The 26,159-nt window shown below is 37.5% G+C and overlaps 2 protein-coding genes and 1 long non-coding RNA gene across 9 annotated transcripts in view; 2 read left to right on the top strand and 1 right to left on the bottom strand.

Annotated features, from left to right (window-relative positions):
* The window catches only part of NDUFAF2 (NADH:ubiquinone oxidoreductase complex assembly factor 2), a 161,347-nt gene extending 154,464 nt beyond the window's left edge, over positions 1–6,883 (top strand). The window contains exon 4 of the mRNA XM_032849976.1: positions 6,418–6,883. Within this exon, the coding sequence (XP_032705867.1) occupies positions 6,418–6,669 (252 nt within the window). The 3' untranslated portion in view covers positions 6,670–6,883. The remainder of the gene's footprint in view (positions 1–6,417) is intronic.
* On the bottom strand, positions 3,189–15,911 carry SMIM15 (small integral membrane protein 15). Of its 5 annotated transcripts, none has more exons than XM_032849959.1 (3): positions 15,779–15,886; positions 14,401–14,540; positions 12,354–13,545 (listed from the first exon to the last, which is right to left on the bottom strand). In XM_032849959.1, exons 2-3 carry the CDS (start codon positions 14,506–14,508, stop codon positions 13,309–13,311), a joined length of 345 nt encoding a protein of 114 aa, XP_032705850.1. In that variant the 5' UTR covers positions 14,509–14,540; positions 15,779–15,886; the 3' UTR covers positions 12,354–13,308. The 5 variants fall into 5 exon arrangements, with proteins under 5 accessions (XP_032705858.1, XP_032705850.1, XP_032705837.1 ...); XM_032849946.1 differs by lacking the exon at positions 15,779–15,886 and adding an exon at positions 15,042–15,772; XM_032849955.1 differs by lacking the exon at positions 15,779–15,886 and adding an exon at positions 15,273–15,772.
* A 51-nt stretch (positions 15,912–15,962) lies between these two features.
* The window catches only part of LOC116862567, a 105,315-nt gene continuing 95,118 nt past the window's right edge, over positions 15,963–26,159 (top strand). For all 3 annotated transcript variants that reach the window (XR_004381659.1, XR_004381656.1, XR_004381657.1), the window contains exon 1: positions 15,963–16,272. This is a non-coding gene — a long non-coding RNA (uncharacterized LOC116862567). The remainder of the gene's footprint in view (positions 16,273–26,159) is intronic.

The raw sequence follows: 26,159 nt of genomic DNA, 5'->3' as shown, positions 1-26,159 counted from the left end.
TAAGGCATTGTCTCCCTCCTGCCTAGTGCTATTAATTTGAGGGCCTACATATAATCACAACAGTCTCCTTGCCTTCGGGTTGTACTTCTCATCAAAGATAACTGATATCTTTGCAAGCCTTAAGAATGCCTCAAAATCCAAAGCAGTTGTTTCCACGGACAGCATGATGATACTCCTCATGTGCTCAAGGAGTGTCCAGTGGGTAACGTAAAGTTCCAGCTCATCAAGTGTATAGCATAGTGTCCACAAATCTAGCATCATTCTGTGCAGTGAGGTCCTCCATTCGGGTCATTTCTGTCACTGTAAATTCTGTTATGTAGATTCAAATTTTCATCTTGTATTTTCCTTTAGCCTGAAGTACTTTCTTTAATGTTTCTTTTGGTAGGGGGTTGTGATAAATTTAGCCTTTGTTTGCCTGAAAATGTTATCACTTCATTTTTGAAGGGATATTTTCATAGAGGATTTTATATATTTTAATATATTTTATATATAAAGTTAGCAGTTTTTCTTATCTTTCAGCACATTGAAGTCAATCCATTGTGTTACGCCTTGCATTCTTTCTGATGAGAACTTAACAGTATTTATTTTTGTCTCTTCTGTAAATAAATCTTTTTTCTATAGCTGATCTTAAGATTTTCTCTTTTTCGTTAACTTTTAGCAATTTGATTTTATGTATTTTGGTTTTGTATTTCTCCTGCTTGGAGTTTGTTTGGTTTGGTTTTAGTTTTGGTTGTTTTTGTTTGGTTGGTTGGTTTTTTTTTTAGTTTCTTAGATATATAGATTTATGTTTGCCTATTTGGAATATTTTTACCCATTATTTCCTCCCCTTCCTATCTTCTCTGTGACTCCACTTACATATTAGAGTGTTTGATATTGTCCCACAGCTTACTGAGGCTCTCAAACAGTTTTTAAGCTTTTTTTCCCCCCTGTTACATCAGTTTGGATGGTTTCTGTTGCCTTGTTTTCAGATTCATTGTTCTTTTCTTCTGCAGTATCTAATTTGCTGTTAGGTAAATCCATTATGTTTTTCACTTCTTTTTTTCACCTGTAAGTTCCATTTGATTCTTCTTAGCTTCTGTTTTTTCTTTATGTTCATTTTTCTTTTATGTCTTTGAACATATTTATAGTAGTTTTGATAAACTCCTTATATTTATCACATAATTATGAGATATTTTCATGATTTCTATCATGTGTGATTCTGCTTCTATTGTCTGGGTTTGGATCACACTTTCCTTCTTCACTTCTTTTTTTTTTTTTTTTTAAGATTTTTATTTATTTTGACAGACAGAGATCACAAGTAAGCAGAGAGGCAGGCAGAGAGAGAGAGAGGAGGAAGCAGGCTCCCTGCTTGAGCAGAGAGCCTGATGCGGGGCTCGATCCCAGGACTCTGAGATCACGACCTGAGCCAAAGGCAGAGGCTTTAACCCACTGAGCCACCCAGGCACCCCCCTTCTTCACTTCTTGATTGGATGATGAACACTGAAATAGTATATTGTTCATAGTCTGGGTTTTGATGTCCTGCTTTTAAAAATGTTGAGTTTTATCCAGAGGACATGAAATTAAAAGTTTATCAGCCAAACCTTTGGAAGCTTATTTTTAAGTTTTGTTAGAATGGATCTAGCAGTGGTATCCAATAGGAGTTTCTAGTGACATTTAGCTACTAAACACTTGAAATATGTCTAGTGCAGTGGATGAGCTGAAGTTTTAATTTATTTTAAGTAATTTAAAATGTGTGGATAGTGGCTATTGTATTGGACAACACATGTCTAGAGTTACTTCTACTCTCCACTTTACTCCTAAAGAGTGATCTTTCTGAGTGTCTGAATACCTGTGTGTTCAGTGTGTTCAGTGAGGCATCTCTGGCTGATTAGAATTTGAATGTCTTTTATTTTCATGCATGTTCCAACAGTTATTCAGTTTATAGCTCCTAACTAGTTATTCCTGGCCCTGTAGCATCTCACCCTACCCTCATACTCAGTGGGACACTTAAGTGGGTCCCCTATGCAGATTTCTAGAACTTTTTTCCTCTGTACTGTGGTATTCTACCCCACAAACTCTGACTTCCTCGGCCTCTGTAACCAACGTCTCCATCTCTTTAGCACGACTTTTGCTTGGGTTTGCCCACCCTATGCAGCAGCCCATAATATGTCTGCAGGCAGAAAGCTGAAGCAATACAGGGCTTATCTCATTTGTTTCCCTTCTCTCAGGAATCACAGTACTGTACTACCTATTGCTTAATATCTGATAAGTTGATAGTTGTTTATGGTAGAAAGACTAATGTGGTACTAGTTACTCTATCTTGTTCTCAAGTCAGCAGATGATGTTTTACTAACACCTCTATCCTCAGTCAAGTGGTAATGATTGCTGCCTTTGTCGAGGGCTGTGGCACGTTAAAACATTGAAGATTTTTCAGTTTAGCAAAATCATGAACTTTGTCTATTTATTTTTCATAAGAATAACCATTGATATAGAGATTCTGCTATTTACAAAGTTTTCACAACAGTTGTTCAATTTCACAAAATAGTGAGTTAAAATTTTAATTACTTAAACAGTTTAAGTATTGAAAAAACTTTATTTCTACTCTGAAGTAAAAAAAAAAAAAGGGATGGATATAAATTTGGTATGTTTATTTTTTAATGAAATGATAAATAATCCACCCGTTTATCGACTCTCTAAAGTCCACTACAGAAAAATTCACCTGTACGCTCTTCTACTATCTTATCAGTGCTCTGCTGAGCCAGTCCTTACAACTTCCCCAGTCCTTACAACAGTCCTTACAACAGCCCATGGAAGAAGACAGCATTGTTATCTCCATTTTACACAAGGAAACTGAGACACAGAGAAGTTCAGCAATACTGACAAGGTCACGGAGATAGGACATGCCCCAACTGGGATTTGTATGCAGGCGGTCCTATTTCAGAGCCCATGGTCTTAACCACAAACTTTCAGAAGACCTAACAATGTGAAGAGTATACATATGAGTATTTGAGGTGTAAATATTTATACATACACAGTCATTTTATTTCCATTTTTCAGATAAAGAAACGGAGACTGAGTCTCAATGTGGTTTTGATTTGAATTTCCCTGATGGCTAATGATGATGAATACTTTTTCATGTGTCTGTTAACCATTTGTATGTCTTCTTTGGAAAAGTGTCTGCTCATGTCTTCTGCCATTTTTTGACTTGATTATCTGTTATTTGGGTGTTGAGTTTGAGAAGTTCTTTGTAGATCTTGGATATCAGACAAAACACCATAGTTGTATTTACATTTAAGCCAGCTTTCCTCAGTAATAGTTACTATTTTGGTTGACCATGCACTTTGTTTTTTCTTTAAACTTTTCTTCTGTGTCAGTAGACCACCAAGGATCCAGGTTTCCATTTTTATCATACTTTCTACCTAGGAAAAAGGAAAGTTAAAAGATATTTGTACCACCTGTGTTCTCTTCTAGGATTTTTATAGTTTTAGGTCTCACATTTAGGTCTTTCATCCATTTTCAATTTCTTTCTGTGTGTGGCATAAGAAAGTAGTCCAGTTTCATTCTTTTGCATGTTGCTGTTTCCCAGGTTTCCCAGCAGCATTTATTGAAAAGAGTTACTTCCCACTGGATATTCTTTCCTGCTTTGTCAAAGATTAATTGACCAGCTATTTGTGGGATCATTTCTGGGTTTTCTATTCTGTTCCGTTGACCTATGTATCTATTTTAGTGCCAGACCCATACCATCTTGATGACTAAAGCTTTGTAATGAAAAAAGAAACTGAAACTGAAAAACACTTAAGTGACCTTCTTGGTGTCACAGTAAAAGATGGTTTGGCATGGAAATTATGTCTGTTTGAGTCAAAGACCTATGTAGATGGTCATCATTGTTGTTGTTTTTTAATGAAAATGTGTAATATTGGAAATAACAGTAGGGGTGTTCATTAAGCAAATCGTGGTACGATGCCAAGTCATAAAACCATCTTTTTTTTTATGTTGAAGAATATTGTCAGGGAAAAAAACAGCACATAAAAGGATATTTGTTTTAAACATATAAACATTTATATGAAGACCTACTTGCTTGCTCTTGGTTTATCTCTACACATTGAAATAAACATACTGTTTTTATTGATGAACATACTTAGACTTAAGGTGTTCTTCAAGAAAATGTAAGGAGGGGCGCCTGGGTGGCTCAGTGGGTTAAAGCCTCTGCTTTCAGCTCAGGTCATGATCCCAGGGTCCTGGGATCAAGCCCCGTATCGGGCTCTTTGCTCAGCAGGGAGCCTGCTTCTTCCTCTCTCTCTGCCTGCCTCTCTGCCTGCTTGTGATCTCTCTGTCAAATAAATAAATAAAATCTTTAAAAAAAAAAAAAAAAGAAAATGTAAGGAAAAATTCTTATTTTATGGTAATTCCTACTGTAAAATAGGCTTTGTTACACAATTATTTAAGTCCACAGATTCCTATTTTTTTCCACCTACTTTCATTTTATCTATTCCAAATATTTACAAAACTAGATTTCCTTTCATACATGATTTATGTTGTTTAATTTTCCTGGAGGCTGTTAGGAGGGGTCTGGTAACAATTAGTTTAAAAAAAAGAAAGACAAAAAGGAGATCCTTTTCTAGGAAAAATTATAATCTCCATGTTTCTCAACTTTGAAATTTTTAATGTCTTCATATGTTAAAATAATTAACATATTCACAGTGGGTTTATTTGCCTAAATGGTTATTGTAAGAAGGAAATTTGGCAGAGTGATGGTGAGTAAAGAGAAATTGTGTGGAGACAGAACAAAAGAAGCAACAGCTTTCTGTCCTCAATTGTCTTTGATGCAGAAGCTAGAGGCTTACACCAGCTGTAAGACTGCAACAGTAGAGCTGAGGTAAATAAAGCAGCGTGGGCAGCTTCAGGCGATGTGAGGTGACTGATCTTACACCAAAACCAAACAAGCTGCAGACCAACTTCTCAGTTGCGTTTTGCTACCTGTGGTGGGTTACTAGTGTAAGTTCAACCCTGCCCCATAGCTTTCATTCTTCTCAAGAGCTTCCATGAAGACACAGCAGGTCATAGAAGGTATTAAAGAGTATGGAGATAAGAAAAAGTATTTTTTCTAAATTCCACTATTTCCAGTATCACATTGAGAGAGACTTCCTTTGTGATAGATGGTCACTTCTCCTGAGAATTCTACAGGGTGCATAAAAGCCTCACTACTCTAACTCTCCTTGCACCTAAGAGCTGCCCCTAAACTCAGTTACTGTGGTTATTGAACTACTTATGGGGAATTGGTCTGTGTTGTAGAAATTACATGAATATTTATATTCTTTCCCAAACATGTTTTCTTTGAAGGAGGAGTTTCATTAGATGGCCCCTTTGTACCTAAAACTAATTCTATAACACTATACCCCCCCAGTAGAAACCATTGTTTCCAATGTGATTTTAATTATCAGTGTTTACCTTTTTAAAGGACTATTACTACTTGAAATTCACTTTAGAAACAGAAAGGTGGCATCATACATTTAGATACCCAGATGTTGCTTTTAAGTGTTGAATAAAATGTTGAAATTAAAACACATAACTTGGAAGAACCTGTTTTTGTCGGTGTTGTCAGATATTAGTTACATTAACATTTGTTTTTTTTTCATATTATAAATGATATATGTTAAGGAAAAATTTTAAAATACAGGTAAGCAAAAAGAAAATTTAAAAATACTACCAATTCAAAAGTAATTGTTAAGACAAAGGGAAAAAGGAATCAATAAAGATAAAGGTGTAATGACTTATTTCATCTGTTTTTAAGATGCACATCTTTTCAAATTTTAACATCTCTGAAATGAGGTTGTAGAGTTTGCCCTTTTTTAGTGGTACGTGTTAACAGTGATGCTTCTTTTTTTTTTTCGGTAGTATTTATTTATTTGATGGTGGGGGTGGGGAGAGAGAGAAAGAGTGCACGCACAGATGCTTCTTAAATCTTAAATTCAATGTTTCCTTTGTATTCAATGAAATACAGTAATTTGGGTTATAGATCCTTATGGGTAGAATAGCAAGTTTGAGGGACAGAATCTGGGTGCCCCACAGGACAAGTTTTAAAAAGCTGAGGGGTGCCTGGGGGCTCAGTAGGTTAAGCTTCTGCCTTCTGCTCAGGCCAAGATCCTGGGGGCCTGGAATCAAGCCCCGCATCCAATTCCCTGCTCAGTGGGAAACCTGCTTTTCCGTCTCCTTTTGCCACTCCCACTTGTGTGTTCTCCCTCTGTCAAATAAATATTAATAAAATTAATAAAATATTAATAAAAAATTATAAAATATGTCCTGTGCATATCTATATATTATTTAAATGCAAAGTATCATGTATATGTATATATTTATTAGCTATTTTATAAAACCTATAGTTTGTGTTTTCTTCTAACTAGAAATTTAATAATTTCTTCCATTTATATATACATGCAGGAAATACTAAAGAATGAAAAACATAGAGAAGAAATTAAAATGAAAAATCAAGATCTTTATGAAAAAGAAAAACTCCTTAGCAAAGGGAGCAATGAAGAACTTTTATCTCCACCAGTTCAAACTCAGATCAAAGGGCATGCCTCTGCTCCCTACTTTGGAAAGGAAGAACCCACCGCGGCTCCCACCAGCACTGGTAAAACCTTTCAGCCAGGATCCTGGATGCCACAAGGGGACAGGAACCCCAATCAATGAATATACTATGGTAGTATTTCATTTGTATGTAACTTTTTTAACAATAAAATAAGTAAAAAATTACTTTATTTTCTGACTGTACAGTAAGTAGTTCTCTAATCCATTAAGCTTAAGAATTCATTTTTATTATGCATAAAAAATGTGAGATTATGAACTATAGAAACCTTTTTTTTTTAAAGTAATCTAGGGGCACCTGGGTGGCTTAGTTGGTTAAGCGTCTGCCTTCGACTTGAGTCATGATCTCAGAGTCCCAGCATCTAGCCCCATGTCGGGTTCCCTGCTAGGCGCTAAATCTGCTTTTCCCTCTCCTCCTGCCCCTTCCCCTGCTCTTTTTACTCCTCCTTCTTGCTCACTCTCAAATAAATAAAAGATTTTTAAGTAATCTCTACACCCAATGTGGGGCTCAGACTTAAAATCCTGAGATCAAGAGTCACATGCTCTACCAACTGAGCCAGCCAGGCACTCCGAAACCTAACTTCTTTTATGTTTAACTTTTTTTTTTCCTTTAAAGATTTTATTTATTTATTTGACAGAGATCACAAGTAGGCAGAGAGAGAGGGGGACACAGGCTCCCCACTAAGCAGAGAGCCCGATGCTGGGCTCCATCCCAGCACCCTGGGATCATGACCTGAGCCAAAGGCAGAGGCTCAACCCACTGAGCCACCCAGGCACCCCTATGTTTAATTTCTTTATTTGCTTTAGTCATCATTCTGTTTATCAGTTCGCTTAGGTTTCCTCTCTTAGGATTGCTCCTTTGTGAAGTATCCTGTAGTCGTAAATGCTCAGTATATTTTGGATCTTTATGATCATTTCGGAACCCAAGTGTATATCATGATAGAAGGTAAGGCTAATTTGCGAGCTCTCCTAAAGTACCCAGTTAAAAAGAGAGAAAAATGAGAAGACTGCCATTTCTGGAGAGGCAGTCTGTAAGATTCTAAAGGATTAATCAAAAACATGAACTTGGATAAAACATGTGGAGGCCAAGAAAAGGTAGCCGATAATGGAAAGTCATGAAGACCTGGAGTTTGAAAAGAGGAATCAGGACCAAGAGACACAAAAGTCTGAAAGGACAGTAAAGAGAGAAATAGTACAATAACTGGAGTTCCCTAAGTTTAAAAATTATTTTGAGAGGGGCTCCTGGGTGGCTCAGTCAGTTAAGTGTCCAACTCCTGATTTTGGCTCAGGTCATGATCTCAGGGTTGTGAGAGCAGACCCTGCTTGGGATTCTAGCTCTGTCTCTCTCTCCCTCCGCACTATCCCTGCCGCCCTCCTCCCCCCGCCCCCGAAAAAGAAAAGAACAAAAAAAAATTCCTTTGAGAAAATGAAAAATAGAAGAGAGTACTCTGATTGCATGGACAGTGGGGATTCCAGTGGCTTGTATATTGAAGAAAAACATAGATGGGTAATGTTAAAACACCCATTATTATACAAAAGTATTTTTGAAGGATCATGTTTTCCGAAGTACACAACTAAGTTTTTATTGCTAAAATAGACTTCTCAGAATGTATGGCATTATAATAGGTGCTCAGTATATATTCACTGAATAAGTGATTCAAGTTTTAATGCTCTATAGGAAATCCCTGGTTACGTTTTAACAGTGACTTCCTAAAAACACCGGTTAACATTTTTACTTAATAGAAGTAAAAATTTTTAATTAAGAAATAAATTAGAGAAAAATACTTTATAAAATGTAATATTAAAACAAATAACCAAATATAATTACCATAACACACTTACTGAATGACAGAAAAGCCCCTTGGTAAAAATACTACCATTCCAGCAATCTCTTAATATGAGGTTAACCATTCTATCATTAAAAAATAATACTACATCTTGCCATACAGGCAAAAAGAACTAGCCACCAGGCAGTAAAGAAAGAGGTACAAATGACTGTAAATTAAGATGTTCCTGAGTCCTGGGTTACAAGAAAAATTGCAAATGTTCTAACATGCTAGACTATTTCTACTGCCAAGTTGCTATTAGCTTATTAACTGTATTCTATACATCTTTTTACAAATGTTCGCCTTACAGTATGTAAATATTTAACATATGACAGAATTTACATTCATTTTTATTTTTATGTTTTCATTGTAAAATACGTTGGTTTTTTTTTTAAAGAACAAACTGATGATTACCAGACGGGAAGTGGGAGGGAGGATGAGTGAAATAGGTGAAGGGGATTAAGGAAAGCACTTGTGATGAGCACTGGGTGATGTATGGAAGTGCTCAATCACCGAAGTGTACACCTGAAATTAATGTTATACTGTATGTTAACTAACTGGAATTTAAGTAAAAACCTAAAAAAATACTAAATAGATGAGGCATTAAAAAAAAAGTAAAATAAATTAAAATAACCTGTTTTATATAAGCAGCAAAAGAAAATCTTAACCAAAAGTCCTTGTGGGAAAATACCCGAAGATTATGATACTGGCCCACCATTATTAGTAGAGCATGCACTTAAAAAAAAAAAAAAAAGACTATTTTAAAATAATCTGCATGTCCAATGTGGGGCTCAAACTTACAACCCCAAGATCAAGAGTCACACATTCTACTGACTGAACGAGCCAGATACCAATCCTAGAGCATGCAGTTTTAAAGTGATTTCAAAAACTGGAAATGACATTTATAGTAATCCATCCACACTCCTTTCCTCAAGACTAGTATTTTTTGGATGACTGGTGGCACTATTAGATGGTATCAAAACAGTTTAATGTCCTACATAAAAATTTAACTATAACTTTGGCCTAATTCAAATTACCCTTCTAAGCAATCTTTTTTATATTTGGCTTTTATGCCAGACACATGCAAAGCACAATTAAAGTATTAAATAAAGTATTAGTTTGTCCACCATATGTTGTATTTTCAATAGTTATATTTTGGACATTTGTAAGTTTTTTTTAATGAAAATGTCTTAAAATAAATAAGTAAATGAAAATGTCTTGATTTCTTTAAGACAGACTTTAGACCTATGCAAAATTTTTTTAATTCCAAAAGTAAAAATGTTCATTTCAAAGTAATTAAAGTATCATATATACCTTATGTTCTTTCTCAGAGGTAAATTGTTCTTGATTTCCCGTACCTGTGCTAGGTGTGCATGTAGCAGACTTTTGACCGTTCAAGTACAGAAAATGTGTTGGCTGTTGGTTCAATCATACAATCTAGCCTATTAGCTATAACTTGGATATGTGATGTTGAAAATCAGTAAAAATGGAGGAAAAATAATTTTCTCATTATCTGTATCTATAAAATATCTGTATCTATAAAATAATTTTCTCATTATCTGTTACTCTTTTCCACTTTTACAAACTGATTTTTACTTTTACAAACTGATTTCTGGCTGTCACTTATTTCATTTCTTAATTTAATCAGCCTTGAATCAGCCTTATATTTTTTATCTCATTAACCACACTATTTAAAATGTAACCTGATCTCACCAAACAAAAAATAAAACAAAAAAATAAAATAAAATCTAACCTAAATTTAAACAGAACAGGCTTTCTTAAACTGTGTTTGTGTTCCTTGGGGAAAAAAACAGAAGTGAGAAGAGTCTATAATAGTCAAATTAAGTTAAAAGATTCCAAGAAATCACATAGGAATAAACCCTAAGTTCTATTTTATATATCCCAAACTTGTGGTCTTTGAACATGCAATCTGTTTTAATATGTTTGAGAAATATACGCACATGTACATGTATATAGTCCAGTTATGAAGTAAATCCGAGTGATGCTATAACCAACTACAGACATAAAAACAATCATGAATATTAATCAGACTTCCTCTCATGTAATACCAGATGAACTGTAAGTGCCCCTTGTCCCTTTACATTCTGTATAAGGAGAGAACGAATAGGTCAGGAGCTGCTAATTATAATTTATCTCAACACTGGTTTCCAGCTCACAGCATGGTAAGCTTACTTCATTTGCTTACTCTAATTTCAAGAAATCAAAGCAAAAAATGGTACACTAAAAAGTATATCTCATACAGTGATACCATGCTGAAGTTTGGCATATGGATAGTATGAATCAAATTCTGACACACAAACTTTTTTTCTTCTTTTTGAGTAAAATGTCTGTTACAAGCAGCCTGTGTTTTTCCCAAAACCAGCCACAAAAAGGTAACTGATTATATTAGTTCTCAAAACTTCAAAAACACCACAAAAGGCAATTTTTAAAAGAAGTATTACAGCTAATAGTAAAACATTCTTTCAATAGTACTATTTGTTGCAGTGAGAAAAGATTGATTTTTCTGAAGGATCCCAACCGTCATAATATTCTATTTTACATCCCCCCATTTCCCTCATACACATAAACATATAGACATCCATATTACAAAACCTAATGATTTCACATATATTAAAAAAGGCTCCATAAATGTTGGAAAAGCTAAAGCTAATGAAACAAATGGCATATGTCAAATACAAAACTGGCACGTGTTAAGACTTTAAAGAAATTATAGAAGATTTCAGTTAAATATCTTTAAATTGTCACAAGAAAACCAATGAAAACACAGCTCTAGTAGATAACTAAAAATTATGGTGAATATATCTTTTGCTTCAATATTTGATTCTAAAATGTGGCCATAAGCAAGACTTATGTATATATATTTCTTTAACGAACAGCTTAATTGCAGAAGCCCAAACACATTTTAGATTTATCTTTTTTTTTTTAAGATTTTATTTATTTATTTGACAGACAGAGACCACAAGTAGGCAGGGAGGCAGGCAGAGAGAGAGAGGAAGGGAAGCAGGCTCCCTGCTGAGCAGAGAGCCCTATGTGGGGCTCGATCCCAGGACTCTGGGATCATGACAGGAGCCAAAGGCAGAGGCTTTAACCCACTGAGCCACCCAGGCGCCCCCATTTTAGATATATCTTAACCTCGTTTTTCTTCAACTGTGCTCTGCAGACCCAGGAGGGCCAGTAGATCTATAGAAGCATATTTTTAATTTTAATTTCAATGGTAATTTCAACTATTAAAAGTTCAGTGACCAAAAAAAAAGAAAGAAAAAAATAGTTCAGTGACTAAAAAAGATCACTAGATATCCTACCTCAGTTAAGTAATGAAATGGAAGTTGCAATATGTTCACTCCAATGGCACCACGTAAGAACTTACAACCTAAAGTGAAAGTACTAAGTAGTGTTCAGACCAGTCCAGAAGCATTCTCAGGAGTCCTTAGGTTTTCATAGTTGAGAAATATTGCTCTTAACTTTTGTAAGTAGGCTTTTAGCTAGAAATGAAACTCAAAACCCTGTGAAAAGTCTAACTTCTATAACATATCTAACTTTAATTACTTTATTATTAACCCCCCTTTAAAAAAAAACCCAGGACCTCTTTATTAAAAAGTATCAAATTTATTTCAGTATCTAGTTTCACTTTTAAATTAAAGCTGGTGGACAATTTTTTATAATTTAAAATTCATTATCAGAGGTGAGGAAAATATTAATAAGCTATTATATACTGACAGCAAATAAAATTATTAGACGTGCATTTATAAAAGCCATGTTTAATAGTAAAAAGTTCCAGTTATACTACTTAGCTGAAGGAAATATGCTTTAGCTCTTTATTTCTAATTTTAACACATTCTCATTTTGACATAATTTGCCTTTTTCACCCAATTACTAGTATGATGAACAAAATTTTTCCAAATGTTAAAGTTTTACCACTTATGCAATAGGACTTAAACTTTTTTAGAATTCCTTACAAGAAGTCTGAAATTTTAATTGTCACCATGAACGTGCTTGATCATAGAATATCATTATTAGTTAAATTAAAATGAAGACTGGAATAAAAACACAAAAGTGGCATCTATATAATGAACAAATTATGTGGTAAGACATTTTAACTACTTTACATTTCTACATAGCACAATAAAGAATAAACTTGTTCCAAGGAAACACAAAGTTGGCATTTTTACTGCAAGCTTTAAATCATAGTGTTATTCTACTCAACAAGACATCTCTAAGAAAATGGCAGTTTTACAAGTACAAAAACTGTTCTATCTGGTAGGTGGTATTCTACATAGCCAATAGGAGAGTTCTTTATAAAACGAGATTTTAAAAAAGGCAGAATGTCTGATAATTATCTCAAAGGCTAATGAGAAAAATGCAAAACATGGTCATGGGTTAGTATGTGGCTTTGAGAAAGCCAGAAATTATTCTATTCCAAGAAAGAAGCAATAATAATAAAAGATGTAAATAATATACTATATGCCTTTTTAAGCCAAAGCACACTTTCACCTCAGGACAGTTTTGATTTTTAAATTCTCAAGTCCCTTTGTCCTGAACAGGACCCCATTCTTAGCCATTATTTGAATAGAGTTCATAATGTATAGTCATTTTTCTCCACAGGCTGTTTTCATTTCAGAACATAAGCTGCAAAGTGGCAAATGACTAAGTCAATTATAAAGAATTTATAGCATAATAAATGCCAGTTTACAGTAACTGTCAACAGACTTCTACACCAAAATCTAAAAGTTGCTGCAGTAGAGGTCACAACTAACATGATTCTTACAGGTGCTCCAACTTTGTTTACAACAAATTACTGCCATAAAAACCAGAAAAGAAACCTTAGTGGGTCCTTTCAACACTGCATTAATTTTCCAAATTATATTCTTCTGGTTCTATAGCCTGTTTGTTCATTCCTTCAATCCTTTTTTAGTCGTTTAGCTTTTGCAATATTTTCTTGACGTTTTTGTTTCTTCTTTTGCTCCTTTTCCCTGGCCTCAATCATCTTGGCCAATTTCCAGGACAGTACTGCACTTGCTAGAAACAATGGAGTAAGGGCCAGGATAACTGTTGTAAGGAAGCCATATGGGTCCTTTGCAGCCCATTCCACAACATACTCAGCCCAAGCCTTTATATCAAACATCTTTGTAGCTGTCTTTGGAAAAGAAAAGAGAGGGGCAAGAAGAGAAAAGACTTCGTGATTAATCAAATTTTTAAAGAGTTACATCATACAATTATTTAACTCAGAATTCTGTTATTACTGATTAGCTTTTGTTTTTAAAAACCATCAATTAGTACTATTTTAATATGGACTGTTACCTCCAGTTAAGAAGAAACAAACTAGGGTAACACTTAAAAGATTTAAGGTATAGAAGATAAAAGTAAAAACCATCTGGAATCTGTCATAGGGACTATGCATTCTTTGTAGTCAAGACAAATTTTATTTAGCACAGACTTTTGAAAGAATCTTAAGAACTCATTCCAGGAAACAGCAGAATCCTGTTATTTTTTTTGACACAGCCTTAGTATTAAGTACTAATTAACAAAAGTATGATTCATCAAATTTGGTGTATGAAAAGGACAAGCCACAGAGTACATGAAATGCTTGGGGAAAGGAAGGTAATGGAGGGCTGTTTCCAAGAATGAAAAGGACGGGGTATGGGAAGCGTGGAAATATCCACATTCATATGCAAAGAGATACAAGCAAAAAATGACATGCTATTTTATGCCCTCTTTTGGCTCTGGAGACTCCTCCTTGAGGACATAATTTAATAAATGACAAAATTACCCATAACAGGCGCCATGCATTTTGTTCCACTGAGTTGGTATGGGAGGGCAATCTGGTAAATAAGAATGGAATGGATCTGAGTGACATTTTCTATTTTGCCTCAGAGGCTTTTCAACCTTTCGTTTTGTGTCGACTTCTACTCAAAGGTGAAAATTAAGAATACTTGGGTAGGAATGGGTGTACATACAACCACAATTTCAGCTGGGATTTAAAGTCATCTACCTTATGCTTGAGTACTTCTTTCCAACTTTGTCCTGGGATTATTAATGGGCCAATTAAAATTTCAGATGACCCTTGCTTGTTTGTCTTCTTCTTTTTTAGCTCTACCATACACTCGTGAGAGAAGGTTTAAATTTTACATACTGGGTGGGTTGAAAAGAACAGATAAAAGAAAAAAAGTTTAAGTCACAACTTTCAGGATAACTTTAAAACACTTTCAAATGGACAATTTCAAAACTGTCTATTTGCAACCTATAAATGACATGTAAAACTGCCTGGCACATTATGGACATTTAATACCTATTTCTTCCTAATTTGAAGAAAATCATTACTACAATTGCAAAGGCACTCTAAGAAAATCCTATTGGAGTAATTACAAATATTTTACTAAGTTACTTCAAAAATAAAATTATGAAGCTCACGGACATATAAAAATAAATTAATTCACTGATAAGTTACAGCACATCCATTCCTAGGTTTTTAACTTTTTATACTAAAAAAGTCGTTAACTTGTAAGGTTAGGTACATAATTAAAAATTCTACATCTCACTTTATTCTTTAAAGGATTTTTGGTCTCCCTATTATACAATAGTGTTCTTTACAGAAAACCAAAACAAAATATAGATCAGCCACGATCCCGTTACCTCAATGAAATTACCACTGGCTTTAATATCCTTCCACCGGTCTCTTCCTATTTTCAACAGAAAACACTAAAGTGCCGCTAGTATATTGTTAAATAGTCCAGCCCCCCCCTCCCCCCGCCCTTGAATTCTTAGGCCCACACAGAGATCCCATCTGTTCCTTCAAGCTTCTCCAGCACGGTAATGAATTAACTAAGGCAATATGCAAAAAAGAGTAACGCGGAAGTGAAGGACCTGGTTTGTGGCTAAGTTTTAGCCGTTAACACAAAAAAGTTATCGTCCACAGGCCACAAAGCTCCCGTGCACTTCAATTTAGGACCCAAACGCACGTGTCTCCACACTTGGAGGAATCCGTATCACTCTTCTTTCCGTAAAGGGTCGACCGGGCTTGATCTCCAAACCAGACCTGCCCGGCGCCTGAAGCTGCCCCAGACGGTACTTCACCGCGATCCGCACGTCCCGGCCATCCCTGCTTCGCCCTTGCTCCTTCCTGCTTTACTATCCCATCCGGCCGCCTGCCCGGGGTCCACGTTGAAGCACCCCTCGGCCTCAGCGGGCAATAGCCCGAGGTGGGGGGCTCGGAAAGCGAGTGGTTTCCAGGAATCTGGACTTGGTCCCGCCACAGCCCAGTCCGCCGGCGCCGTGGCCACCTCCTCCGGGAACGCGAGCAGAAAGGTCACCAGCAGCCCAACCTACACCACGGCCGGGCCCCTGGGTTCAGACCCCTACTCCCAACTCACCTCCAGGCCGGAAGCAGGAAGGCGGAAGCCGCGGCTTTCCCGTCCCGCCCACAGGCCGGCCTCAGCCCCGAGTGGGCCTGAGGAAGTCGAGGGGCCAGTTTCCGGCTGCGCCATTGCTATGTGGGTCCCGGGACTTGGGCCTCGGGGACTCGCGGGGGTGGGGAGGACGGGGGAGGATGGCGCCCGGCTACCCGGGGAGCGGCAGGTGAGGCCGCGCCGGGCGTGTGGCAGCGCCCCGGCTGGCCTCTGGCGGGGAGCCCGAGACAGTCGCCTGCTGCCGGGACGAAGGGGCGTGGGTGGACTCAGTCTCCAGGAGGCGGTCCGGAACCCTGCCGGCCCTCTGCCCCAGATGTCAGCCGGGAGACAGCTCCCTGCCGTGCTGGAACCAGACCGTTGATGGCGGGCCCCGGTGGGTGATGTATGTAGCCCCTCAAAACAGGCTGAAGAGCGGCGGCAAGAAAGGAGTTGGTCTCCGCAAACCGCCCGAAGTCAAGGTGAGGGTCCCGCAGAGACTGTTGAAGGATTCTGGCGAGTTCCTCCTCCCGGTTCACACTCCACCCTTTGCCCCTCTCATCTTCTGGTTGGACAATAGTTAAAGCCTCACGTACTGCCGACAATGAAGCAGCTGGACCATGGTGGCTCCACCGAACCCTATTACTAAGGAAAAATGCAACCGTTCTGGGTGAAGAGGGGATTTTTGCTGTTTGTTTTTAGTTTGAGAACCTAACTCATTTCTCTCTCTCTCTCTCTCTCTCTCTCTCTCACACACACACACACACACACACACACACACACGAAATGAACCGTACTTGCCCAAAGTACTCGGTAAATAAACTGGGCATAGAATTCCCAGAGATACTTGTTCTTTCAATACACAAAGGGATGCAAAAGTCAACAAGCAGAAAGAATGAGCTTAATATTGTCTTCTAATCTACAGGAACTGAGAGATTAACTCTGGTTTGGTTGGTGACCAAATTTTATGATTGCTTGCACCAAGCTGCTCTGTTTGACTACCGCTGAGAATGTTGCAAGACCTCTTCACTTTTGTGTGCCAAATACAGCGGGTTTTTATTCTTGAGAGACTAGAGAATGTTCTCTTTGAGGAGCAAGCTGTGACATGCATAACTAGTTTAGATATAACAACAGTAACTATTATTTACCAGGAAACAGGCTTTTGGCAAATAATCTAGTGATCAAAAATACTGTTCGTTGGGCATATGTTAATGTTTGTATGTTGTATTAGCAGCAGTTGTTTTCTTACTCATTCTTGTTTGAAAACTTGGATGATGGTTTCAAAGCTTGTGCTGCTTGGACCTAACCTGTACTTGTAGTAGCCAGAAAAAGCAGACTTGGTCACTTCACTTGCTAGAGGGAACTATGTGAGCTCTAAAAAACTGGTTCAAATAGTAACTGCAGGAGGGGGTCAGGATGTATTTTAACATCCTTCACTCCAGAGGCCAAGGTGTGTGTGTGTTTTGATTTAATTATGGATACACAACATACCCAATTACTGCCTTCCCAGTAGTTTGCTCTGCTGCTTCCCTTGTTAAATGCACTGGAGACTTGAGCTGCAAAAAAGGGTGCATAAGAAAGAAGCCTCTGTAGCTCTTTGGCTGTAGTCTCGACCCTGCCTTCACAGCCTAATACTACCGACCTAGTTTTCAGTTCCAGGACAGAATGCAAGCCCAGGAGTAATAGGGGTTGCCACAGCTGAGCCCCTTCATGCAACCTGCATTGCTTTCATGAAAGATGGTACCAAGATTGGTTCAGATACTGAGCACTATTTTCTGTAGTGAGGAGTCTTGTGAGTTGTGAAACTGCTGATCTGTATACACTGTAAGTCACTCTGAGCTTATTTCCTCTTTATGTGGAACGTACTCTAGGTCATCTCTAGTGTTCTTTCAGCTTTAAAGTTATGTCAGTTGGACTGGGCTTGGCCATTTTTCTAACTTATGCTTCGTAAGTGGCAGCGGAACAAGGAATTTAGTGGAAACATAGCCAATTTTCTTAAGGTCTTATTCTTTATTTGAAAAGATCCTCAATTGGATTTTATTCTTTCACAAATGCCTTTAAGAATGCCAACTTAGAATAACAAGAAAATAAGCTCTGCTTGTGTTTATTTTTAAGAAATCTTACTCATGTAACCTGAGCCAAATTAACAAGGCTTTAAACTATTAAGGATTTGTCTTTGCATAATTCCTGTGTAGTGTATCGTGCCTCCCGCCCCATTCACACTAGTTATCTTGAAAAAAAGAACATTACAAAATTTTAACTGTTTTTTTTTCCTCTTGAGAAGGTAAGCCCTACTCTGTCATTTGTTTAAAAAGTCTTTTTTTTTTTGGTGGCAATGCTGGGGACCGAATAAAAAGTATTTTTCTGTTGGTGGTACAAAGTTGCATTTCCTCTTGACTTATGTCAAAATTGTGAGTGAAAAAAAAATCATGAATGATGTAAAACCTGAACAAGATTCCATTATAAAAACCTAAACTTGACTAAAGATCTTGAGAACTTTCCTACCTGCTCAACATTTGGTGCTTATTTCTCTGCAGTAACAGTTCACATATTTGACTTAATTTGATGAAACTGGTTTCCTCCCTACATTTTATTGTTAGTTTCTTCCTTTAATTGAAACATAATGAAAATACATTTCTTTTTTTTTAAGAGTTTATTTATTTGAAAGAGTGTGCACACGGGTGCAGGCCAAGTGGGGGGAAGGGCAGAAGGAGAGGGATAAGCATCCTCCCCGCTGAGCAAGGAGCCAGATGTGAGGCTCTATCCCAGGACCCCAAGATCACAACCTGAACCAAAATCAGACAGTTAACTGAATGAGCCACCCAAGCGCCCTGTAAATACATTTCTTAAAGGGCACAGTTATTGATTAAAAAGTAATAATCAGGTCTTAGCAGTATTTGCAAGATATTGAAGAATAATAATTTCTTAAAAGCTCTTTATTGAGTATTCACTATATACCAGGTACTGGGCTAGATGCTTCAGATCTATTATTACTAATCCTGGGACTAAACAACCCCAAATGATAATGTTCTCATACCCATTTTACAGATAAGGAATCAGAGACTTGAAAAGGAGTAGAGCAGGTTTTTAAACCCATCTGGCCAAAATCCCTGCTCTTCCTTAATATCCAAAGACTTGTCAAAAAATGTTGATTTCATAAAATGAAAGTATATTTTTTAATTTTGTTAATTAACTGATTATCACAATCAAAAATTTTCCATACTTTAGAATTTCTTATTGCCCAGGTGGTGGCAGCATGTCTCAAAGAGCTAGTGTGGTGCAAAAGGTTCTCTCCAACTTTGCCAGTTGATTTGCTTCTTCATCACACATACGTGATCTCCGTCAACTAACTCCTCTGTTAGGCTCTCGATACTATTAGACCAAGCCATCATTAACTGTGTTTCCCATCCTCCCATCTGCCTCGGCTTCTGAATAGGTCCTACTCTGCTAGTTTGCTTTCAGTCTGTTTTACTTAGAAAGAACCACAAAACTACTGTTTTTTAGAATATTCATGTAGACCTATCCAGAAACACACAGATTTTTTTTCAAATATTATTTTTCACAGATTGTTAAATGTAATTTGGAAGAAACATATACTGAAACAATGACCTAATGTTATAGAATACTTATTTAAAATAGAAGGCATGCTTCTTAAACTTAGGGAATACACCAATTAAGGAGGTAATGAAAAGCTTTTAAAAGAATTAGTCTTCAAATTAAGAACAAGAACATTCAGGAGGGAGCAGTGCAAGGTTAAACAATTCAGAAGGAATGCATATATAGCAGAATAACTAGTTAAACCTACTTCATCCAAAAATTGTTTGGAACATTATTCTCATCTTTATAGGGCAGATGTTACCTCCTCACAAAAACCCCTCTCTACCCCTTATCACTTAATTTTTTTTTCATAGCACTCCAATCTGACAACTTGTTTACCAGTTTGTCTGTTTTTCCTCCTAGAAGGTAAGCAATATATGATCAGTTACCTCAGTATCTAAGAATATTGTTTTGAGTAAATGATTCCAAGATACAGCATTGCTCCCACAAATAAAACTGTTAGTTTTACTTTAATTTGTAGTTTGAACAAATCATGAAATAACCTAAATCTTGGGAAGTTGTAAAGTTTGTATTAAAGTACTAAACAGTTGTAGTATGTTTTCAGGGTAATAATGGATGCCCCAGTCTAAAGATAAGCAGGTAAGGTGTTTGGAGAAAGGTAAAGTAATTGTGATTATCTTGTTAATGAAAGAATACTAGTTGCCTGATAATTTCCAAGTGTGTAACAAGGAAAATAGACTATTAGTGCTAAGATTTATGATAAGAACAAACTGGAGTAGGTATCTTTATATAGGGATCTTTGAAAATAGGGCAAAAGTGTATGTGCAGACTAGATGCTCTCTCTAGATATTTTCCAGCTTCATTATTCCCAATGCAGATTGCAGGAGAAATACTTAGATTGAACAGCAGATACGACTCTTACTGATTTTTCCTTGCTGCCCAGGGCTGCTTGTATACATTTAGAAACATTCAGTGTGTTTGGTTATATATTGCTGCTTTGGGTAATTTACAGAATTTTTTCATAAAGTGCTGAAAATTAGGTATTTCTGTTTTTGTAACACCAAAACACTGTTTACAATTCTTTATCTTCAGAATGTACTGTACATGAACATGCAGCTAACTAGTTCCCTGTGAATAGAGGACATCATTTTGGAAAGGTAGAATTTCCGGTAAATCCTGTGAAGCCTTGGGTTGCAGTCAGTGCTGTTGAAGTTGTGAGATACTAAACTTCCCTGCTGAATCTGGAAATTCAAATTTTAGGTCTGCCCCTAAATGATGAAATTGTATCAATCATGTCAAGTTACTTTTGTTGTCTGTCCCAGAGTCTCCTATTAAATAAGAATTGTTATCCCAGTTGGGAAAACTAATCCATGTCTAAGAATCCTTCAGTGTAAAAATCTTGTGTATTACAGAAGCACCCCCTAGCAATATCACTTTCACTGGGTAGAATTTGAATTTGATACCTTCACCTAAACAAGGTGAGTTACTTTTAGTAGTAACCATATAAAGTATTTTAACCATATTTGTTCAATGATACTGTCAGGGACATTGTTCTCCATGTCATAGAGTACCCTTTATATAAAGTCCCATATAAGATACATGAGAATGTGATTCAAAAAAACTTTTGGAAGCCACTTTTTGATAGTGAGAGTTTTGCCTCTTTGATTTGACTGTCAGGATGCTCAAGAACCAAATTTGAAGTTCGTATTTAACATCTATCCTGACCTGCATACTTGCATTTCCTTTTAAACACATTTTTCATAGGACAGGTATTTTCTATCTGTAATTATTATATGTGTTAATTTAGTAAGATAAGTCCTTGGTCAAATAAGGGACAGTTTGGTTGCCTTTTTATCAAGTGTTTGAAACTCAGACTTAACAGAGACTTTTGATATGTAACAAGTCGTTATTTGCTAGTAAAATTCTTTTACTGATTATAATTTTTATGTCTACTTTAAAATCTTGTATTATAACTGTATCATTTAAAACTAGGGAACATAGGAAATCATTGTATGGAGTTGCATCCCAAAGTCTAATGCTAAAAGCTAGTTTGTGCCTTTAATAGCCCATGGAGTATAATGTGTATACTTGGAACCTAGTTTGAAAAATAAACAAAATTTACTTGTGCCAGACTATAAATATATATGGTTTATGTTCCCTAAACCATCACTTAGAGACATATCCTACTCCCAAATTCATAAATTGCTCTTGCTGAGTTTACAGTTTATGTTTTTAGGCTTTAAGTCAGGAAGTGAAACAGTCTGAAATCTAAAAACTCCATTCAGATTCACATATGTAGTCTTGAAGTAATAAATAGTAACGATGTGTATGTTGAGTTTCTAGAGGCTTTGAATTTGGAGTTTTACTTAATTTTTAGATATGACCTTCATCAACTAATTTTTCATTCTTTATAATAAGCAGATAATGGTAATACCTGCCGTTACACAAGTTGAACCAATGTTCTCTTGAGATTCATCTCTAGGTTTTAATACTCTATTGCAGGGCTATACTGTACACTTGTATTAGTAGTGAATATAGGTGTGTAAGAATCTGATTTCATCTCTAGTTCTAGGTTCATATTTGTTTTCATGATGTGGAGTGAAAGAATCATCTACTGTTTCTGTGCTGGGTTCCCATGTCCATAAAATAGAATTAAGACTACCTGCTTTTTTGCAATACTAACTAGTTAATGAATAATTGTGTGGTCTCCTTTTTATAAAGGTTGTATTTTATAGAATTCATCTGTAAATTGATTTTTGGGAGCTTACACAGATTCCCAGGGAATTATGTGATAAATAGTGGTTATATTCTTCATTTAGCCTGTAAATGCCCATATGACACACAGTATAAGTGGAAAGAGTGCTTTTGCATAAAAAAATGGTAGAGTATAATTTTCAAAACTCTTAATAAAGTAGTAAAAATCAGGTGAATTTTTGATAGCTTTGTGCCACAGTAAGACCTTATACCGAGTGATGGAAAATGAATTTATCTGAATCTATTCCCCCCCCAGATCTTTACATCTAGGTGGCTTGAGTGATTTGTCAACACTTTCTGACCATCTTACTATATATGCAGGGTAATATATCTTACCGCATATGCAGTGCAGGAATCAGTGTTTGTTGCAACTATTTCCCAGTCTGCTAACCGTTTTATATCATAGGAAGCTAAAGCTACATATGGGTCTGTAAATTATTCATATGTGTATGCAATGCATATGGAATATATTCATGTACATTAATCTGTAATATGCCCCCATCCCCACTTTATTGTCCGTAGAATGAAGTACAGACTCTTTAGAGGAGCCTAATGATTTTTACCAATCTAGTCCGGCCTGCCATATAAATCTTCCAACATGATAGAGAACCATTTATTTCAGTCCTCTGCAGCTCTAAGAGATGCCATCTTAGTGTAGTGTTTACAGTATACACTCTGGAAATAAACTACCGAATTTGAATTCCAGCTCTCCCTCTTGCTAGGATGATGAGATTCCTGTGAGAATGTGCCTCACAGACCCCCACTACAAGAAGCTTAATTAATTGACCAAGGACCCCAGCTGCTGTGCTCTGAAATCCTTCACTATGTTTGTGCCAAGACTTTGTTTCTTTTGCAGCTCACTAAGCATGGCAGAGACTAGGGCCTGTTTTTGGCAGACACAAGACTTCCTGATGGCCTGCAGGGATTCAAGGACTCCTCCATTGCCTTGCCAAGCCTTCCTAGGCTACATGGCCATCTAGAACACTTCCACCCAACCTACCCTTCCCTCTCTTTCACGTAGGGTCAGACTTGCATCATTGTATGACAGTTCACCCAGTCTCTCTGGCTCCCTCCCTATTTCCTCTCACAGCTATTTCCCCTAAAAAAAACAATAAACAAACAAACAAACAAAAAACTTATACATTTAATTCCATCTTGACTCTGGGATGGTAAAATTGAGATTTAGAAATGGTTCATCCATTTCTTGCTCTAAGAGGCCACCATGATTGGTAGGTAGGGCACTCATTGCCCCTGGCATAAGCCTGCAGATTAATTATTAAAGATTTCACCAGTGTTGGCCCAGGACAATGTCCCAGTGAAGGGGAACTGTGGTAGATATACAGGCATTTGAAAAACATGGGAGGAATAACATCTACAAAGAGAATAGAGTTGGCTGATTACTTTTAAGTTGTATTGAAGTACTGTAGAAGGAAAACAGAAATAACTGTTAACAACTTAGAGCTGGAGGTCTCCTATGATAGAAGGTCAGAGTCAGTTGAAGTACATGCTGAAGAGCTAGCCAATGTTGATGTCACAGAACTCCAGAGACTTCTGAGCTTTGAATGTTTAGCTAATGTGGCTCTGTTAATGTGAAGGTGGGGAAATCTGGGGTCCTAAATGTGGGATGGACTCTTTTTTTTTTTTTTTAAGATTTGTTTCATTATTTGAGAGAGAGAGAGATGGAACACCAACAGGGAGAGGGACAGAAGGAGAGGAAGAGGGAGAGAAGCAGGCATTCCCATGGAGCCCAACACCAGGGCTCCATCCTACAACCCTGAGATCATGAACTGAACTGAAATCAAGAGTCAGACACTCAACTGATGAGTCACCCAGGCACATCAAGGGATAGGGTCATCTTGATGGACTCTCCTGCTCCTCCCTCTGGGCTTGCAAAGGTAGCTCTTCTTTAGTAAAAATTAGCATGTTTGTTCTCCTGGAGATACCGCAGATGCCTTTTGCCCACAAGGCAGTAGCCCTCCTTCTCTACCCCCTTTCTCTTTTACTAGTTGCCAAGCGAATAACAACCAATAACCAAGACAATAACTGGGTTAAATCTCAGCAAAGTGAAAAATGTTTGAGTTGCACTGGCAGACTGGAGGAAGGAATAAAGAGGCTGAGCAAATGGGCATGCTGGAATGGATAGCTTGCATAAGGCCACATGATCCATTGCAGGATTGTATTCCGTGAGATGGACTAGAATCTCACCATTCACCCAAGGCCATCAGAGAGCACTGGTGAGAGAGACTTAAGCATCACTTAGAAGTTTGGTGGTAGCTGTCCTCTGCAAGCCTGGTAGGTAAGAGAAGCAGCCACAGAGTTGGCTCATTAACATCCATGGCAATAATAGAGCCCTGAAGTAAGGGAAGCCAGGTGGTGTTGCTTAATAGCCAGAAGCTAGAAGGCCACAATTATACCTGACAGGGTCATTCTTGCATCCAAAAGAGCTTGACCCACAAGGAGTTCTAGAGTCCGCTAATAGTGCATAGTCTCCCTGTGGCCAAAATAGATGGGCAGTCCATGAGGGTGCTGATTAACATCTATGACCCTGAAAAAGCAAAGCACAGTTTCCAGGTCTAGAACTGAGTATGTGGATGAGTCCCAAGGAAGAAGAACCCTACCACAACACAGAAAGTACATAAATACATGACATTTCTTCATAAAGGCTTTGTGACCATCTCTCTAATTGACTGCACTAGGGGAAGGGTAATAATATTTTGAGGACTATCAGTCATAGGATTTGAGTTAATTTTGGTATCTGGAAATTTTAAGTAACATTACAGCCTACCTGTAAAATGAGCATCTACCAGACCAGGTGTTCTGGCTCAAGACCAGGTGTTAGTCTCACAGTGGCCCCAATTGCATAATTAGAATTTATTTATGTGGCAGTTGGAGCAACTGCCACATTGTGTCCCTGGTCTATGGAGTTGGGGTTATATTGGGGGTTGCCAAAAGGAACCCTCTGAAACTGCTCACCCAAAGACAGTAAGTCAGGCATAATTCTGTATTTTAGGGGAGTAATGAAGATTAGTGCCACCATTAAAGACCTAAAAGATAAAGTGCTGGTCCCAGTTCTCTTTCTTTAATACACCAGTCCAGCTCCTAAATAAACTGTATTATGTTACTATGTTATTATGGACTACCGCTGACTTAACCAAGTAGTAAGTCTTAGAACAGCTGCTGTTCTGTGCTGCCCTCATTGCTAGAAGAGATTAGGAAGGCCTCATACCTGGTGTGTCACTAATTTGGCATTGTGTTTTTTTCCATTCCAATTAGAAAAAAGAATCAAACAAACACTTCACCTTCACAAAGAACAGTCAACACTATTCATTTAGATGGAGTTTTTCATCAGGGCTACATTAACTTTCCCATCTTCAGCCATAATATAAAGATTATGGACTGCCTGATTACCCCCTCATGACACTACACTGGTCCATTTTGTTGACAGCATCATGTGGTTGGACAGATGAGCAAGAGGTTACTACTATGCTGAAGACCTTGGTGAGATACATGTACCCCCAACGATGGGAGATAAACACTATGAAACTGAGAGACCAGTCACTTGAGTAAAGTTTGGAGATCTAATTGTCAGGGGAATGCAGGATATCTGCTCTAAAGTGAAAAATTGTGCAGCCCCTACCACAAAGAAGTAGAACATTTTGTTGGCCTCTTTTCCTTCTGGAGACAAGACATTCCACAACAAGCAATAATACTGGCTCCTACACCAAGAAACATGGAAGGCTGCCAACTTTGAGTGAGGCCCAGGGCCTGGGCCAGGTGGAAGCTTCAGTGCAAGCAGCCCTGACAGACACCTGGACCTTGTGATCCAGCAGACTTTAGTGGTATCAGTGGTGGGAAAAAATGCAGTGTGGAATGTATAGCAAGTTCAGTGGGAAAATCATAATCCAGGCCCCTGGGATTCTGGACTAAGGTCATGCCATCTGCAGCGGGTGATTGTATGGCTATTGAGAAATAGCTCCGGGCGTGTCACTGAACCCTGTAGAGACAATGCCTGGCCATGGGACAGTTAAACGTGCCCTTCCTCCAAGTCCCTACTGGA

Source organism: Lontra canadensis, unplaced genomic scaffold (assembly GCF_010015895.1).
Source record: "Lontra canadensis isolate GAN:19392208 unplaced genomic scaffold, GSC_riverotter_1.0 scaffold4, whole genome shotgun sequence".
NCBI lineage: Eukaryota > Metazoa > Chordata > Mammalia > Carnivora > Mustelidae > Lontra > Lontra canadensis.
This window is presented reverse-complemented; position numbering and strand designations above follow the sequence as displayed.